The sequence below is a fragment of the Musca vetustissima genome, unplaced genomic scaffold, assembly GCF_032173495.1.
Source record: "Musca vetustissima isolate MV318-11 ecotype Yass unplaced genomic scaffold, APGP_CSIRO_Mvet_v1 utg54483, whole genome shotgun sequence".
NCBI classification, from domain to species: Eukaryota; Metazoa; Arthropoda; class Insecta; order Diptera; family Muscidae; genus Musca; species Musca vetustissima.
This window is the reverse complement of record NW_026888138.1, coordinates 49,292-68,886: the sequence shown is the minus strand read 5'-3', so window position 1 is coordinate 68,886 and position 19,595 is coordinate 49,292. Positions and strand designations below refer to the sequence as shown.

At 34.9% G+C, this 19,595-nt stretch overlaps 1 protein-coding gene across 1 annotated transcript in view; it reads left to right on the top strand.

Moving 5' to 3' along the window:
- Window positions 1–10,949: 10,949 nt before the first annotated feature.
- The window catches only part of LOC133335976 (synaptogenesis protein syg-2-like), a gene marked incomplete at both ends in the record, with an annotated part of 53,632 nt that continues 44,986 nt past the window's right edge, over window positions 10,950–19,595 (top strand). The window contains 2 exons of the mRNA XM_061544270.1: window positions 10,950–11,169; window positions 16,360–16,470. Of these exons, the coding sequence (XP_061400254.1) occupies window positions 10,950–11,169; window positions 16,360–16,470 (331 nt within the window). The remainder of the gene's footprint in view (window positions 11,170–16,359; window positions 16,471–19,595) is intronic.

Below are 19,595 nucleotides of genomic sequence, written 5' to 3'. Positions count from 1 at the left end.
ATCGTTTTAGATATAGCTCCCATATATATTTTCGTCCGATTTTATGTAAACTGTGCACCAAAGACCCAATGTTTGTCAGATTGGCACACTATTTTGTACAATGTCCTGAAGTAAATATAAACTGATCTCTGGCAAGTTTCATTGAAATCGGTTCAGATTTAGAAACGATCTTAAACCATGAATTGTTATTTTATAAAAAGGACCAGTAAGGAAAGTAGTAAAGTCGGGCGGGGCCGACTATTGATACCATTCACCACTTTGGGTATATTCAACAGATGAATGCTAACAGACGTCGAATTCTGCAACCTATACTAAATTTTTCATTTTTTTAGATATAGGGTTGCTTACAACGGGACAAAATGACCTAAAATCGGGTGAAAATATATGTAGAAGCTCTATCCAAATCTGAACCGATTTCAATGAGAATGACAGAGATTAACTTATATTAACCACAGTTTATTGTACAAAATCGTGTGGCAATCGGACAAACTTTGGGTCTTTAGTGCACAATTTACATAAAATCGGAAGAAAAAATATATAGGTGCTACGTATAAATCTGAACCGATTTTCAGGAAACTTTACACACGTCACTCCAGACTCATTTCAGTTCACTATGCCAAATTTTGTGCCAATCGAAATATGTATAGGGACTTTGGTACACCATTTACACTAAATCGGACGAAAATTTATATAGGAGCTATATGTAAATCCAAACCGATTTTCACGAAACTTAACGTGCACTATTCTAGACTTAATTAAGTACGATATGCCAAATTTCGTGCAAATCGAAAGATATATAGGGACTTTGGTACATCATTTACCTTAAATCGGACGAAAATTTATATAGGAGCTATATGTAAATCCAAACCGATTTTCACGAAACTTAACACACATCATTCTAGACCTAATCAATTTCGCTATGTCAAATTTGGGCAAATCGAACGATATATAGGGACTTTAGTACACCATTTACCTTAAATCGGACGAAGCTATATATGGGAGCTACATCTAAATCTGAATCGATTTTCAGGAAACTTAACACACATCATTCTAGACCTAATTCAGTACGCTATACCAAATTTCGTGTAAATCTAAAGATATATAGGGTCTTTGGTATACTATTTACTTTAACCTGTGCCAAATATCATCCAAATCGGATCATAAATGCGACCTGTACTATGTTAACAAAAATACACGGACGGACGGACATGCATAAATCTATGCATATTCTCAAAAGCAACCATGGGTCTATCTCGATTATTTTTGCCGTTTACAAACATATGCACAAAGACATAATACCATGTACCACAGTGTGGTGAAGGGTATAAAATTGTCTTCTATTACCCAAACCCAAACTAACCCAAACATGAACATGTTTCCCGATGAGTACAACCGTGTAACATAAAGCGTCACGCCAAACGTTACATGCCAGCAAGTCCTATAAAGGCAACTGTCAACATTGTGGAAACCCTTCTCAGATATTTCTGTTCACTAAAATTAAATATCATTCCTTAAGTAAAACAAAAATCATTTAGTCATTTGTTTTTTTTTTTTCGTTGTGCATATTCAATTTTATTGTGTATCCCCTCACCATAAAAGTCTGGTAAATTGACGACCAAATGGTATGAAAAAATATTAATAAACTTGTAATATTTTTTTCTTCTTTTTTTAAATAAACATTTGACAATGATGACGAGACATTGAAAATTAAACGAGCAAGAATGGCTGGTACATTTAGCAAACAGCGGGAAACATTATCAAACCATTTGTTCAAAATCAGAGCGAAGAAAAAAAACACGAAAAAATAACACAAAATGTGCCATAAAAATGTAACAACAAAAAATAATGTTCGAATAAGTTCATACCTCAAAATTGTGAAAAAACACACGTATAAAAGGGAAGGTAGTTACAAAAAATAATATTAAATTTACCCTCAGCTGGAGGTTTTCTCGTTGTTGCCTGGTGTGTTTTCCCCGAAAATGGCTATCTCACCCTCCGACAATATTTCAAGGACATCATTACCCATACATTTTTGCTTTCAACGATTTGTTAGAATAACAATATGGTGGGTATGTCGTCTGTGCGATATCAACGAGAACCTCCTCACAATGGAAAAAGAGAACACATTACAAACTGATAAGAATTATTAATGAGCGAATAATAGCAAATAATCTTCAACTTCAATGCATTTGCTTCTTTTCTTTACAAAAACCCCCATAAGAAAAGGAAAAGAGGGACACCAGTCAAAGAGAAAAAGAAATGTGCTACCCAAAATGACTTGCGATTTGGCAATCAGGCCCGTTTTGACTTGTCTCCCATTGTCAACTAACTGCTGCTGAGACTGTCTGTCGTTGACGTCCTTAGCGAATATTTTGCATGTCACGTGACCTCGCAATTTTTTATGCTATCTAACAGACAGTAGCTAAATATAAAAGATTCCCTTTGCCCAGCAGAAGTAATTTTTTCTATATTATTTTTCTTTTACTCATCCACTCACTTGAACATTTCCTATGCAAACTTTCTGTCTTGTGAAGATTTGTGGACGGAAAAAAATGGAGAATAGGAAGAAAAAAGTAATATCTTGTCGCATTTGTTTTTCTTTAAGCTTTTCTTTATTGTTAGTTTGCTAATGTCAGCGAACAATGTACGATGACAAAAAGGTTTTCGTTTTTTGGAGGAGGGTGGAGGAACTTATGGGATTTTTATTGTTAAATGTGTATGTCGCCTTAAACATATTCATTCGAATTTTTAGTAAACAAATTTATCATTAGTTTCGAAGGACTTGGAAATTATTGCGGTATCAGAAAGTGTACACAGTCAGACATTTTGGAATAAACAAATAAGAAATCTATGTAGATTTAGCATCTATATTGCAACAACATCTACGATCTTTGGCATTGAAAATGCGATGTGTAGATCCTCATTTTGGGTATAATCCCCTAATTACAGTATCACCATTATTCGGTATTTTGTGGGCTGAAGCACGCTTTTCTAACCTAATTAGCTGCAATTTAACACATTGGATTTTTATATGTCGGGAAACCAAAATTACCATAATTTTATATTTACTATTCGAAGTGGGTAAAAAACCCCCCTAATAAACTGATTAGTATTGGCTCAATATTCTGGGTAGCTCTTATAGAACGGTATCTCAAATATTTGTTAAATCTTCCTACCAGAAATCATAAATATCGATCCAAGTTTTGTTCCCTTAATTTTCGAAATTTTGAGGATTTTCTCCAGGCTCCAATGCCCACTATTTCATGAAATTTTGAAACCCGGGACTTTGTTAGATAAAGAACTTCTTCTCAGAAGATTTCCAATATAAGACCATGTTTCCCCATATGAAGTATAAAATTTCTTTGGACCATTTCCGTTTGAGGTTTTAGTTATAGGTTCCAACCTGAGCGCCGGAAGACGGTATTTAATATTTCTCCTGGCATCAACTAACCATGGCATAGTCCCGATATAACATTTTATTAATTTTTATACCCTACACAACTATGTTGTCAGGGTATTATATCTTTGTGCAGCCCCAAAAGTTTCTAACGCCGCCAAATATTGGTCCTAGACCCACCTCTAAGTATACCGATCGTCTTATCTCGACTAGCTGAGTCGATCTAGACATGTGTGTCCGTCCGTCCGTTTGTCCATTATAATTTGTATTATTTTGATGAAGATCGGTCAATATTTAGCGGGTCAAATGGACCCTGACTTTTGTGTGAAAAATGACAAAATTTGTATTCTATAGCGTATATATTTACACATGAAGGACATAGACCCGAGACGTTGATAATATATCCAAGAGGAGTGGTTGACCTTTAAATTAAAACCAATTATTTATACCCTTCACCACACTGTGGTACAGGGTATTATGTCTTTGTGCATATGTTTGTAACAGGCAAAAATAATCGAGATAGGCCCATGGTTCCTTTTGAGAATATGCATAGAATCACTTTCTGAATCGATTTATGCATGTCCGTCCGTCCGTCCGTCCGTCTGTCCGTCTGTCCATGTTAAATTGTAAACAAAGTACAGGTCGCATTTATGATCCGATTTGGATGAAATTTGGCACAGCTCATTTGTTTGGCCCAAGGACGAACCCTATTGAAATTGGGAAAAATCGGTTCAGATTTAGATATAGCTCCCATATATATTTTTGCCCGATTTACGGACTTTAGACCATGAAAATCTTTCGATTTGCACGAAATTTGGCATAGCGTACTGAATTGAGCCACGAAAGATGTGTGCCAAGTTTCGTGAAAATCGGTTCAGATTTATATATAGCTCCCATATATAGTTTCGCCCGATTTACGGACTTTAGACCCTGAAAATCTTTCGATTTGCACGAAATTTGGCATAGCGCACTGAATTAAGTCTAGAATGATGTGTGCAAAGTTTCGTGAAAATCGGTTCAGATTTAGATATAGCTCCCGTATATATCTTCCTCCGATTTAAGGTAAATGGTGTACCAAAGTCCTTATATATCTTTCGATTTGCATGAAATTTGGCATAACGTACTGAATTGAGGCTAGAATGATGTCTGCCCAGTTTCGCGAAAATCGGTCCAGATTTAGATATAGCTCCCATATATAGTTTCGTCCGATTTCATGTTAATGGTGCCCCAAAGTCCCTATATATCTTTCGATTTGCAGGAAATTTGGCATAACGTACTGAATTGAGCCTAGAATGATGTCTGCCCAGTTTCGAGAAAATCGGCCCAGATTCAGATATAGTTTCGTCCGATTTCATGTAAATGGTGCAACAAAGTCCCTATATATCCTTCGATATATTTGGATAGAGCTTCCATATATATTTTCGCCCGATTTTAAGTAAATTGGACATCAAACTCTTCATGCTAGTCAGGTTGACATCAAATTTTGCACAACGTACAAAATTGAGCATAGAATTACGTAGTTGCGTTTTCTAGAAGTACAGACATAGCCCAACAGATAACCTATTTATATTTGATTGAAGTCGATTTATATAACTTATGGATATATAGGTAGATTCACATTTAGATAAATATCACATATTTTATTTCATCCAATTTCATGTTAATAGTCCTGTTTAATATATCCATAGTGGTGAAGGGTATCATATAGTCGGCCCCGTCCGACTTTACTACTTTCCTTACTGGTTTTATATGTGTTTGGATGTGGGAGTTACACCTAAATATTTACAGGTATCTTCGTATTCGTATATTATTTAGTAACCCATTATCACTCTAGAGAGCGGAACTATAGCGCTGATCGCTTTGAAATGTTCCATGTTCCAGTTATGGTCAAGGACAACGCTTATAATTTTCGGTGATGATCAGATAATAATTTTGGAATGAAGTGGACCGAAAAGTTAATTTTTTTGTGTTATTTTCGAGTCGATCTATAGACCACAAATAATAGCCGAACATCACAACACAACCCACGATGAAGGGAATCTGGAAAATAGGTGTACTGAATACTCGTGATATTCGGAAAATATGTCAGTGTGAGGAAGATGACGAAATATTGCAGAGGCTCGGAATAAACATCCGCAGAAAATTTGAGTTTCGTGGTAGTTGTGTAGGGTATCGTATGGTCGGCTCCGTCCGACTATACAGCTCCGCTCACTGGTTTATTATTTTATTAATTAAACTAGCATATTCCCGCTACTTTGTTAGAGAATTTAGGAAAGAATTAAATGTTTAAACAGAAAACAGAGCTAACAGAAATATCTGAGAAAGGTATCCACAATGTTGACATTTGCCTTTCTAGGACTTTCTGTCATGTAATGTTTGGCGTGGCGTTTTATGTTGCATGGTTTTACTAATCGATAAATATGTACATATGGTACCACATTTAGTACTTTTCGTGCCGTTCTTGTACGAATTTCCAAAACCGCAGCCTTATCTGACACCTTACGACGAATAGTGAACCTCACCCAAATTTCATGATTCTAGCTTTAGCCGTTTCGTCTGGGCGTTGATGAATCGCTAAATAAGTCAATAAGTTAGTCAACCACTTTACTCTTTTATTAGCATAGATTGTCCATCATTTTATATTATTAATTATATATTATTTATGAAATATTATTTATTATTTGCAGTTTTGTACTTATAGTTTATTATATAATATTTTTATTTTCTATTTGTCATTTTCTATTATTTATTCTTATTATTTTTTATTTATTTATTATTTTTTTGTGAACCCCTGTAATTTCCTTTCATTTCTTTAGATTGCCGCTGTCCTCTTTTTCCGTCGTAATTTTTATTCTAGTCTCTGCCATCAATGTCGTTTATTGTTGTTGTGTCGCTGACTCCGTTGCGGGTGCCTTCAAAAATGTCTTGATAATATTTTCTCCCGCTCAACTCCAGAAAACAGGACAGCAATCCTTCCCAACACAACACCAATACTTCCTTCTGTCTCTCCTACTAAACATTAGCCTTTCCTACTCAAAGTATTCTCCGAAAGGATGAATGTTGTTCGTGGTTTTTGCGTTAAGAGCGCGTGATTTTATTTTTGTTTTGCCGCTGACACAATTTATATCCTGTGTGCATATATTTTTCTTATGCTTATCACAAATGTAAAAATGTCGTCATTTGTGGTTTGTGTGCTGTGCGGCGCGCACATTTTTCAAGGAAACCACCAGTCGTGTTAGAAGACAGGCAGGCCATCAGGGCATAGTTGTGCCACACACTGTGCACAGTACGTTTAGAGACATTTTTCTTTCATTCTTGTGATGTCTGTATTCTCAGTTTTTCTTTCTTTCAAAATATCTCCCGCTGTATGGTTAGACAGCGGTGTTTTGTAAGGTAGTCAAAGATTGGAGTTGGGTAGGAGTAGTAGTCGTAGTTTTTGTATAAAGGGAAATAAATTAAAATATTTGTAAACAGATGTAAAAATTGCATAGAGGTGAACATTTCAATTTAGATTTTTAAATTTCGGACAAGTAGATCATTTGGAGTTCTATAAGAATACATTCTTCTATATGAAGAAATTTTAGTTTTTAGAAAAAGTTATATTCTTCTAAAATTCTATAAAAAGGTACTTTGTGAGTAGACCATTTAATCTACTAAATGAAGGACATTTGGTCTTCCAAAAGAAAACCCTCTGAAATTTTATAAATAGACTCTCTGGTCTTCTATAAAATGATTCTGTGGCTATTGGTTTTCTATAAGCAGGTCCTTTGGTAATAAGAAGACCCTTTGGTCTTCTATAACAATACCCTTTGTTCTTCTATAAGAAAAAACATTTGTCTTTTAAGAATATTCTTTGATCTTCTATATGAATACTCTTTTGTCTCCTATAAAAAGACACTTTTCTAAAAAGACTCTATGGTCTTCTATAAGAAACGCCATTCATTTCCTATAAGAAGACCATAAGTTCTTCTTTAACAAAACTCTTTGTCTTTCTATAAGAAACCCCTTTGGTCTTCTTATGGAAACCTGTTGGTATTCACATTTTGGTCTTCTATAATAAGACCATCTTATCTTCAATAAAAATACTCTTCTGCTTTTAATAAAAAGATCATTTTAATGCTTTTAATAAGAAGAGACCATTTGGTATTTTATAAAAATATCCATTCTATAAGAAGATCCATCTGTCTTCCACTGGAAAACCTTTTGTCTCCCATAAGAAGACCTTTTAGCCTTCTATAAGAAAATGCTATGTTCTTCTATGGGAAGGCCCTTTGAAAAGCATTTTTGGTCTTTTAAAAGAAACCCCTTTGGAAGATTTTTAGAGTCTCCTGTGGGAAGAATGTTTGGAACTTATTTTGGGTTTTCTATAGGAGGACCCTTTTGGTTTTCCGTAAGAAGTCCTTTTGGTCTTCTAAAGGAAACCCCTCTTCAAGACCTTCGGAGTCTTCTGAATCTACTGGTAGACCCTCTGCAAGACATTTTTGGTCTTCTATAGGAAACCCCTCTTCAAGACCTTCGGAGTCTTCTGTTGGAAGATTTTTTAGAACTTCTATTGAAGATCTTTTGGGTTTTCTCTAGGAAAGCCATTTTTGTTACTCCGTAAGATGTTCTTCTGGGTCCTATACATGAAGGTCGTTTGTGTATTCTAAAGGAAGATCTTTTGGCCCTTATACCAATATAATGACCCTTTTAGTCTTCTATAGAAAATCTTTTTGGAGTCTCTGTTGGAAGACTTTTCTAAACTTCGATTGGAGGATCTGTTCTTTTAGATATTCTGTAAGAAATCATTTTTATATGAAGGGCTTTTGTGTATTCCAAAGGAAGATTTTTGGACCTTCTATTGGTAGACCTTTCCGGTCTTCTACAAGAAGATATTTTGTGTCTTCTATTTCGGTCTTCTTAAGGAAGAAATATAATTTTTCTGTAGGAGGACCCTTTCGATATTCTATTGGAAAATCTGTTGAGTCTTTTATAGGGCAACCACTTGGGTCTTTTATAGGATCTTCTGTAGGAATACCTTTTGGGTCTTCAATATGAATGTCTATTAGGTCTTCTACAATCATACTAGTTCCTTCTTCTATTGTTTTGACATCTATAAGGAAGACATTTAGGTATTATATCGGATGTTCTTTGAGAAGGACTGAAAGACTTTAGGAGTTTATCTTAATCTTCTATACAAATTTCCTTTTTAAAAAACCTTCCAATCTTTTATTAGAATACCATTCCAAACTATTTATTAATTTCAATACAAGTACTTTCATATGAAGGGAAGATCTTTGGGTCTTCTATTGGAAAACCTTTCCGGTCTTCTAACAGAAGTTCAAGTTAAATTCATCTGCGGATATACCTATTCGGTCTTCCTAAGGAAGATCTATAAGTTTTCGGTTGGTAGTCCTTTTGGGTCTTCTATAGGAGGACCCTTTCGATATTCTATAGAAAAATCTGTTAGGTATTTTATAGGGCAAACTCTTGGGTATTTTATAGGAAAACCTCCTAGTTTTTTTATAGGAAGAACTTTTAGATCTTCTATAGGAATACCCTTTGGATCTTCAATTTGAATGCCTATTAGGTCTTCCACAAGCATACCAGCTTCTTCTTCAACTGGAAGGCATTTTTGGTCTTTCATTATGAGTTTTTGTTTTGAGATATGTAAGAAGGACATTAGGTATTATATCGGACGTTCGTTGAGTCTTGTACAGAAAGACTTTTTGAAATTCTCTTATTCTTCTATACAAATGTTCTTTTAAAAGACCTCTGAAACTTTTACTAGAATACCAATTAAATCCATTTATTAATTGCAATACAATAATCCTTTTCTTGTTGTCCAAATTTGTAAACCCTATTTTAATGCAACCTCTTCATGATCTCCACAGCATGACCTGACCTCTTTATAGAATTCATTAGATATCTCCCGAGTCTCTTAGTTTCACTTTAGATAATCCCTAGTTTTACTACTCCCATGCCATGCCATTTTTTCGGCGTTTCATTTCATTTCTTTGTTGTTTGCTTATTCCCGTCATCTTAAGCGCCAGAACCCTTTTTGTGTTTTGCCCTGTGATAAATGTCGACAATTAAGTTGTGTCGTTTGTCGTCCTTGTCTTTTTGGATTGGTTAATTGTCGGAGGAGAGCGAGTGAGAGTCGAAGGACGTTTCGTTGTGGCTAGTGGCATATTTCCGTTTCTTGAGTTTTGTTTCGTTACTCTCATTTCACTTCCATGGACTATTGGGTGGGAGGAAGGGCGGTTTGGTGTATAATATAACGTTTGTGGTTTATTCTTAATTAGCAAAAATATCTTTTCAACAAAACTGCCAAACTAAGTACTGGCTGGGGTTAAGTTTTTTTGGTGGGTGATGAAAGCAGTCGGAAAGCTAAGAAATTGGTAAGGGACTTTGCAACTTCAACGGCAACTATTATTACTGTTGATAGCAAAAGTCATTTCCTTTGGGGCGTTACAGTACGGGAAATGAAACTAAGAACATGGCGATAGAAAGGCCTTAGATATTCTGGATTTAATTTTATAAAGTGGATAGATTTTATATTAAATTCATTTCTATTTTCATCAAATAATAAATACTTTTTTGAGTATTAATAAATTATGAAATTAAATGAAACAAAAAATCCCTATACTTCGACAAAGTCCTGTTGATAGCTGATGCATGAAAAACTGTGTGTATGTGTCCATGTCAATCATAATAATTTTTGCTTAATGTTACGCTCGAATTCTCTTAACAATTTCAATGTATTATGAACAAGAAGTACGGAAAAAAGAAAAACAAATTAAATACAAAAATTGTAAATCCCAACATCAGACTATGCCATCAAACTCAACACGCACACACATACATACTCACACAAGGCCAACTGTGTGCATTATGTGTGGTGTTTCAACTCGTTTTTTGTTGTACTTGGTTTTTTGTTTTATGTCAGAAATTTAAATAATTTAATTCACTTTTCACTTGTCAGTCAAGTCGACTGTAACAGTTTAATTCACAACAGCAGCAGCAATATTGAAATTTTCATGTGATGGAAATAATATTGTAGGCGATATAAACACTCGCACACTGACACACACACACACCTCCACACAACCATTCAGTCAAGGCAAAAATAACAAACAAAAGGAACAAACAACACATCATCGGGACAAAAAAAGAGAGTATCAACAATAAAAACAATTTGACAAGTATTCCGACAGCAAAAGTATATTGTGGTCAATAGTATAAAAACAAAAAAAAAAACACACACACTGAGAACAGAATCACACATACACACAAAAAACGACAACAGAAACCAATAAAAAATTGCCTGCAACATTATTAAACAACTTAATTATTTGTTGCCGAAGGCATTCATGTATACACTTTCAGATGTTACATATTGTTGTAAATTTTTCCCCATACAACAAAAAAACATGATTGTACAGAGTATATGTTTTAATATGTGCTACATATACTATATATATGTGTGCATATCTTTTTATAAAATGTCATTAAATTGTTAATTTCCTTATATTAAAAAACCATTTGTAATAATGTGTGTGTTCGCTTTCTTTTATTTTGCAGTTTCGATGTCCGGGGGAGACCGTTCGAAAAGGCTTTGTATTGGTCTGATACAAACTCATTTGGTCCACGTGCCTATTTTGTCACCACCACACAACCTGCCAAACTACAAGTTGACAATATACAGCTGGATGATGAGGGTGTGTACCGGTGTCGAGTGGATTTTCAAAATTCGCCCACACGCAATCATAGAATAAATTTAACGGTTATTGGTAAGTATTGTCCTTTAAAAATAACTTTTAGATTTTTATTAGAATTGTATATATTTTTGTAGTTATTGTGATTGTAAAAATTATATGGGGTTAATTAGTAGGATGTGAGTAGAATATTTTTAGGTTTAGTTTTTACAAAATGGAAAAAAAACCTAACACATTCTGTTTGAGTAAAGAAAATTTTATAGGCAACAAAAGGAGGCGGATGAAATGATAATGCTTGTAATGACGAGAATTAGATGATGCTGACAACGAGCAGTTAATAGCATACAATTAAGTAATGATTGCACATACAAATATATTATAGTAAATTGGCAGTATTTTGGGGGATTTTATCGTATTTATCCGCCGAATTAGCTGTAATTTAGTATTTTGAGTTCTTAATATGTACCAAATCTCTCCACAAAAAATTATGAATATATGAAATTATGAAAATATAGCCCCCCATATAAGGTTACCCCCAATTTTCGATATTTTGGGGTTCTTGAACGCGTTTTTCAACCAAATTTGCTGCAATTTAGTATTTTCTAGTCGTATATGGTAACTAATCTCCTTACCAAAAATTATTAATATTCGACCCCTTTTTGGGGTAGTCCCCTTTTTATACCCTTCACCACTCTGTGGTACAGGGTATTATGTCTTTGTGCATATGTTTGTAACAGGCAAAAGGAAACGAGATAGACACATGGTTCCTTTTGAGAATATGCATAGAATCACTTTCTGAGTCGATTTATGCATGTCCGTCCGTCCGTCTGTAGATGTTAAATTGTAAACAAAGTACAGGTCGCATTTATGATCCGAATGGGATGAAATTTGGCATAGGTCACTTATTCGGCCCAAGGACGAACCCCATTGAAATTGGGAAAAATCGGTTCAGATTTAGATATAGCTCCCATATATATTTAACCGATTTAATGTAAACGGTCACTATATATCTTTCGATTTGCACGAAATTTGGTACAGCCTAATCATTTAGGTCTGGAATGATGTCTGCCAAGTTTCGTGAAAATCGGTCCAGATTTAGATATAGCTCCCATATATAGTTTCGTCCGATTTCATGTAAATGGTGATCCAAAGTCCCTATATATCTTTTGAATTGCACGAAATTTGGCATAACGTACTGACTTGAGCCTAGAATGATGTCTGCCAAGTTTCGAGAAAATCGGTCCAGATTTAGATATAGCTCCCATATATAGTTTCGTCCGATTTCATGTAAATGGTGCCCCAAAGTCCCTATATATCTTTCGATTTGCACGAAATTTGGCATAACGTACTGAATTGAGCCTAGAATGATGTCTGCCAAGCTTCGAGAAAATCGGTCCAGATTTCTATATAGCTCGCTCATATATAGCTCACATATTTTAAGTAATTGACGCACCAAGGAACCAATAGGAACAAACCGTTCTGAAATTAGTATAACCTAACCTGTGACAAGTTTGCTTGAAATCGCTTAATATTTGGATGGAGCTTCCATATATATTTTCGCATCAAACTTCTCATGTTAGTCAGATTCACATCAAATTTTGCACAACGTACAAAATTGAGCATATAATTACGCTTCTAGAAGTATATACATAGCCCAACGTATGACCTATTTATATTTGTTTGAAGTCGATTTACATAATTTATGGATATATCTAGGTAGATTCACATTTAAATAAATATCACATATATATTTTTTCATCCAATTTCATGTTAATAGTCCTATGGTGAAGAGTATCATATGGTCGGTCTCGTCCCGTCCGACTTTAATACTTTCCTTACTGATTTATATTAAAATAGTTATTTGGTTTTTTCCGCGTTTGAGTTTGGGTCTAAGTCTCTGTTGTAATCATTTCACCTGCGGAGGATAGCAAGATAAACCAGTAAGGAAAGTAGTAAAGTCGGACGGGGCCGACTATATGATACACTTCAATACTTTGGGCGTATTCAATAGATGAATCCTAACAGACGTCCCATTCTTAGAGGACCAGTAAAATGAAATTGGATCCATAAACATGTCATTCTGCAACCTATACTAAATAGAAGCTATATCTAAATCTGAACCGATTTCAACGAAACTTAACACACATCATTCTAGACCTCATTATTAACGCTGTGACAAATTTCGTGCAAATCCAAAGATATATAGGGACTTTGGTGCACCATTTACATTACATCCGACGAAAATATATATGGGAGCTATATCTAAATCTGAACCGATTTTCAGGAAACTTAACACACATCATTCTAGACCTAATTCATAACACTGTGCCAAATTTCTTGCAATTGAAAGATATATAGGGACTTTGGTGGACCATTTACATCAAATCGGACGCAAATATATATGGGTGCTATATCTAAATCTGAACCGATTTTCAGGAAACTAAACACACATCATTCTAGACCTAAGTCATTACGCTGTGCCAAATTTCGTGCAAATCGAAATATATATAGGGACTTTGGTGCACCCTTTAGATTAAATCGGACGAAGATATATATGGGAGCTATATCTAAATCTGAACCGATTTTTCCCAATTTCAATAGGGTTGGGCCAAATAAGTGACCTATGCCAAATTTCATCCAAATCGGATCATAAATGCGACCTGTACTTTGTTCACAAAAATACATGGATGGACAGACGGACGGACAGACGGTCATGCGTAAATCGACTCAGAACGTGATTCTATGCATATTCTCAAAAGGAACCATGTGTCTATCTCGTTTCCTTTTGCCTGTTACAAACATATGCACAAAGACATAATACCCTGTACCACAGTGTGGTGAAGGGTATAAAAATTAGAACACACTGTTCGATAATGAACTATAGCCGCATATAGACCTAGCCCCTGTGTGGAGGTTCCAGAAAGAGTGAACCGATATTCCCCATCTTCGAATTTGACCTAGGTTTGGAAAAAATAATAAGATGGGCAAAGTTTGGATGAAATTTTAATTTTCTGAAACGGATTTGGTCCAAAGAAACATGGGGTCTAGAACCAATATTTCGATCAGCCAAATTTTCACCGTTTTACAGTGTATACACACTCATTCGTTATAGGGCTGAGGGTATAATTATTCATTAAAAATTTCTGAAATTAGTATTATGGTTTACATTATAGATTACATAATCCGTTTTTAGAAATGTCGATATAGGTCTACTTTTTGGTATGTTCCCTATATTTTCATTTTTATTACCTGTCAGTATATTTATGGTGGAGGGTATTCAAAGTTCGACCCGGCCGAACTTAACGCTTTTTCACTTGTTATTAGTGGCTTGAGTTTTGTTTTGATGCTTTCGTTTGCATCCAATGAAAATGCGGTCCAAATTTGGCTCACAAAGGGTCCACCGAATATGGTTTTATGGTCCCGAAAATACAAAAATGTATTTTCATTTATTGCCTTCAATATATCGAAATTTGGAGTGTTATCTTCAAAATAGGAGTCTGAGCGCCCATTTTGTTTCATTGTGTATTTTGATTTTTCACAGCTTTATGAGGTCCTTGGTGGAATTGGCTATTAATATTCCTGAAAACTCTATAAACTGAGAAGTATATTCGAACGGAGTCGACTATGAGGTATACACCCTCTACTAACCAATATCAGAATGTGTAAACCCCTGAGAACCTTTAGTACACGCCCTTATATACAATAGTAACAATTTTTGATGTCTTCCAGGCATCCAGAAGAACGAAGCGGTATGGACATGAATTTTATTCAATAATGTTGACTGCAGAAGTTATGGCTAGGTTCGGTGGAATATTACGTTTGTATACTCCACCAAATGTCCGACAGTTGGACATCCACTTAAGCCTGATCTTAGAAGAAACAGCTTGATGTTAATCTCCGTATTTTTCTAGGTTCTTAGTGAAGTTCTTTAATCGTTTCCTCTACAGCTACTGCTTCTATTTAATCCTCCCTTATATTTCGCCCATAGACTCACTTATAAACCTATCTCCGGTGTAGGGTGTTCCATATCGATCTACTTGACCATGGATTTATGTCTTAAAGCTGCCCGCTCACCCCTTCATATTTTGATTGGATAACAATTGGATGTATATACAATATAGTCGGCAATGTGATAGGTTTGTCTTTCGCATTGCCCCACTAGACAGCATGTTATCATTACTTTTTGTAGTACTCTTACATTTAATAACGCGCTTTTTGATTCGAGGTATCATCTTTGGATTAAAATCACACTAACAGCCTACCTCTCTTTTATAGAAAGATCATCATTCGGTATTTTATGTTAATTTTCCTGACTACTCCCCCGATGTTTTACTTTATTTGATTGGGTATATCTTTGTTTTGGATGATTGTCTCATAGCACTGCTCTATCTTTGTAATTCCGCCCTATCAGGATCTACATTAAGTCCTCTCCGCTTAGCCCAATTAGAGGCTTAAATATCGCTTTTACAGCCTATTAATAAAGGCTTTGGATTCAATTCTGACTTTATCGGAAGCTCCTTTCATATCAATGTATTCAAGAAGAGTATGCATTTTCCTGTCGATGGTGTTCTCAAAATGGTGTATACTTTGTTTTAAGTGGTTCAGAAGTGAATCAAGCATCCAGTTGACCAAAATACGCCAAGGATTTATAGATTAGAACTAGCAAAATCTTTGTGCAAAATTCTGTAAGGGGATAAAAGCCCTTAGCGAGTATTCTACAAACCCAGAAGGTTAAATTCGCCACAGGTCAAGTTTTTGAATTATGGCGTGATGACTTTTCTGCTGATAAGTCTAACATTTCTGAAGATATTTTTGTCTGCGGTCATTGTAGGTTATTTTTAGATGAGATATCTTCAGAAAAAATTGATTGAAGGATATTTGTAAAACATGTCCTCCTTCTGTTTGGAGTTCTTTTACGTCAGCTTCCTTCCTCCTTTAATTCTTAAATCTGGGTAAATCCGTGTCCGTTGTCATCGTCCTTTTCCAATTTTACCCTTGCTCAGAAAACATTATTAAAAACTGTCGTAATTTTTTTCTTTTTTTAAGCTGACTCGAGCCGTTTTTAGAACAATAGAACTGATAAAATGGAAAATTTAAATGTTTTCAATTGTTCTTATCTGGGAAATTAGTACTCTCTATTTTCAAATAGGTTTTTTACGTAACTTGTAATTTCCAAGTTCGATGCGACCCAAGTTAACATCATATTAATATTTTACTCCCTATATATTTGTAACAATAAATAATTTATATTTTCTTTTCTTTCAGTTCCTCCACATCAAATTCTCGTATATGATGCATCGGGTCGTGATGTGGCCGGTGCTGTTGGTCCACTCTTTGAAGGCGATAACATTGTGTTGACATGTGAAGTGCGTGGCGGTAAGTTAACATGACATGTTAAAGCGTTAACAAAATATTTGTAAGAAAACCAGAAGTTTGTAACTGCGTGTGGCAAAACAACAAACGAAAAATTGTTGTGTCACGATAGCCAAAAAGAGTTTTTCGCAGTACACCAAAAGAAAAACAAAAAATTATACACCTTATGTCGCCCCCGAATACTGTAGAGAAAACCGCAAAAGAATATACTCCACGCCGTGTTCAAGAAATGCAGTGTCGTTTCACTGATTTGACCTGTAGACATATGCGGTGTCGTAAATCTTTTAAAAACTCCCCAAAGAGATATGATGGGTGTACATGTTTATGTGTGGTCAGTGGCAACAAAATATCACAAAACTATACAGTCATATACATACACATACATGGCGGGTAACAAAATCAAGATGTGTGTGTGTGTGAGGGTCTGCAACAAGCACAAAGAAAAAAGGTTACATATTGAAAAAATACTGCAACTTGGCAAACAACTTGGCTGGCAAAATATTGCACAAAAGGCAGGCAGAGAGCCAGAAGAAGACCTTCGCATAAACTGCCAACACTACTAGCAAGCAATCGAAATATCTGTGTGCGTTTCGTTCTCCCTTGAGTGTGATGCGGGTGTATGTGTGTGTTTGTTTTTTTGTTGTTGTTGTCGTTTTCCTTGCCAACATGCTATGGCTATGGCTGAAGATGATTTTATTTGTTTGCCGCCTGTGCATTGGGTGCCATAAATCATAATTTTTCTGACAACATTTCAGGGACTTTGTTACACTGCCAGCGGTGTCTGTGCATAATAAGCTTTAAAATTTTATTGCAACACATGGAATTAATATGAATGATATTTTGTATGTGGGTGTGTGTGTGCGTGCGGGCTTTCATCGTCTTCTGTTTGATGTTGTTTGGCTGTTGACTAAATTTTAGTCAAGTTTAAGTTGTTTTTTTCGGTGAATAATAAACAGAAATATGATATAAGTCCAAGGTCTTGTTGTCTAGAGTGGGTGTGTGTGAGCGCTTAGGTGGTGTATGCTTATTTATTGGTGTACATATTAAGTATACGCATAATGAAACACTTGCGTAAATATGCATGTCTATAGATTTTTAAAACGGGTTTCATGATGAAACACAGTGATATGTGGTAAAGAAAGAAAATTAAATATTTGGATAAATCTATCAAAATTCAGAAGTTCGGAAGGGTTATATTAAAAATTTAAGGATAAAGACGTGTCCATGTTTTTCTGCAGACCCAAAACTTATTTTTTGCAATATTTTTAAAAAAGAAATTTGTGAAACCCCCATGAAAATGTGTTCACTCAAATATAGAGTCTTCCAATTGCAATCATCACAGTTCATAAATGTCCTCATTTTTTTTTTTTAAGTAGCTACCTTGGTATTTTCATAATTGACATATTCTGATAGTAATTTGAATTTATCATTTTCCAATTGTACACCTGGAAAACATTCAAATTCCCCCTTCTTTAGATATTGATCAATGTGTCCGAACAATATGTGCTACCATGGTTACACTTAGAATGATAGTCGAACCTGGATGGTTGACTGATTGGCTGGTATTGCTGTTCATAACCACAATTTAATTGAAAATCACTTTATTAAATTGCAATTAAGCAATGAAGTGTCGGTCATGCAAAAACAAAAAAGAGAAAAAATTAAATGGGAAATAATAGAAAAACCAGAGAAATACAAAAATGAAACAGAGCATAAAAAGAGCTAGACGGAGAGTGAGGAAAAAAACATAAAATGAAATGCAATATTTCATAGGTTTTTTGTATCCTTCCTTCTTCATTCCATGAATATTGAGTATTGTTTCATTGTTTTTTATGCTTCTTCTTTTTTGTTAGTTACTTTTGTTCGAAATCAATTGAATAAGCCGTAGCTTTTATTTTTCAATGTTTTGCCATTGTTGAGACACTCTCACTCACACACACATACATACACTTCTATAAAATGTGGTAGTACTAGCATTAGATATATCAGTTAGTTCACTAGTACACTTACACACCATTTGCCATTGTTCTATTTTCTGAATCGTGGTTATACTTCAATACCACGTTTACGCTTTTAATCCGTAACGTATTTCGGTTAGTGATTGGGATTTAAACATCAATTTAACTTCGGATACAATGCCAGCAAATGAATTACTGGCTAAAAGTGCAAGGTAAAAAAAGACCAACACACACACACATAAACACACAAAAAGAGCACACCGGAATGCAGCCAGGAAATGAAACAGTTAAAGTCAAATCTATGTTGAATTAGGAGGGATAAATGTCTGCTGGCGTGTTGTAGCGGCGTAGCACAGTAGGGAATATTTCCATTTTAGAATATAATTTATTTGTTTAATGTTAATTAATTAAATGAAATAAAATGTAAATGAAAAATCAAATAATGCAGAAAAAATTTAATAGAGATATGAAACCAAATAAAAATATCTTTTAGTTCGACTTGATCGACCATTTTATACCCTGCATTATGAGAGGGTACTTCAAACTACTCAAAATCTGTTTATATGGATGGCAATAGAAAATTCCTGCCAAAAAAAAAAAAGAAATACCAAACTGCAAACACTAAACTTAGAAAAAACAAGTAAGGAAAGTATCAAAGGTCAATCTGGGCCAACTTCTCGACTATAAATATATACTTCACCACTTTGGGTATATTCTACATATGTATCCTAACAGACGACACGTTTTTGTTATATATCTATATCTGAACCGATTTCGGGGAAACTTGCCAGAGACTAATTTATATTACATCAGTACGTTGTGTCAATCTGCCTAGCTATGGATCTTTTCACGAAGCTTAGCAACAATATTTTAGACTTAATTCAGTACCCTATACCAAAATTCATGCAAAGGTGTATAAACTCTTGAGGCTGCACAAAGCTATAATACCCTGACAACATAGTTGTGTAGGGTACAAAAAAAAACAACAAATTTGCCAAAACACAAACACAACACTAAGGAAAAAACAGTAAGGGAAGCAGTAAAGTCGGAATGGGCCGACTATATGATACACTTCATCGGGTACATTTGTATCCCAACAATTTCATGTCAAAGGAACATAAATATGCCTTTCTCCAACATATGCTAAATGTAATTTCATTCGTCCAGATT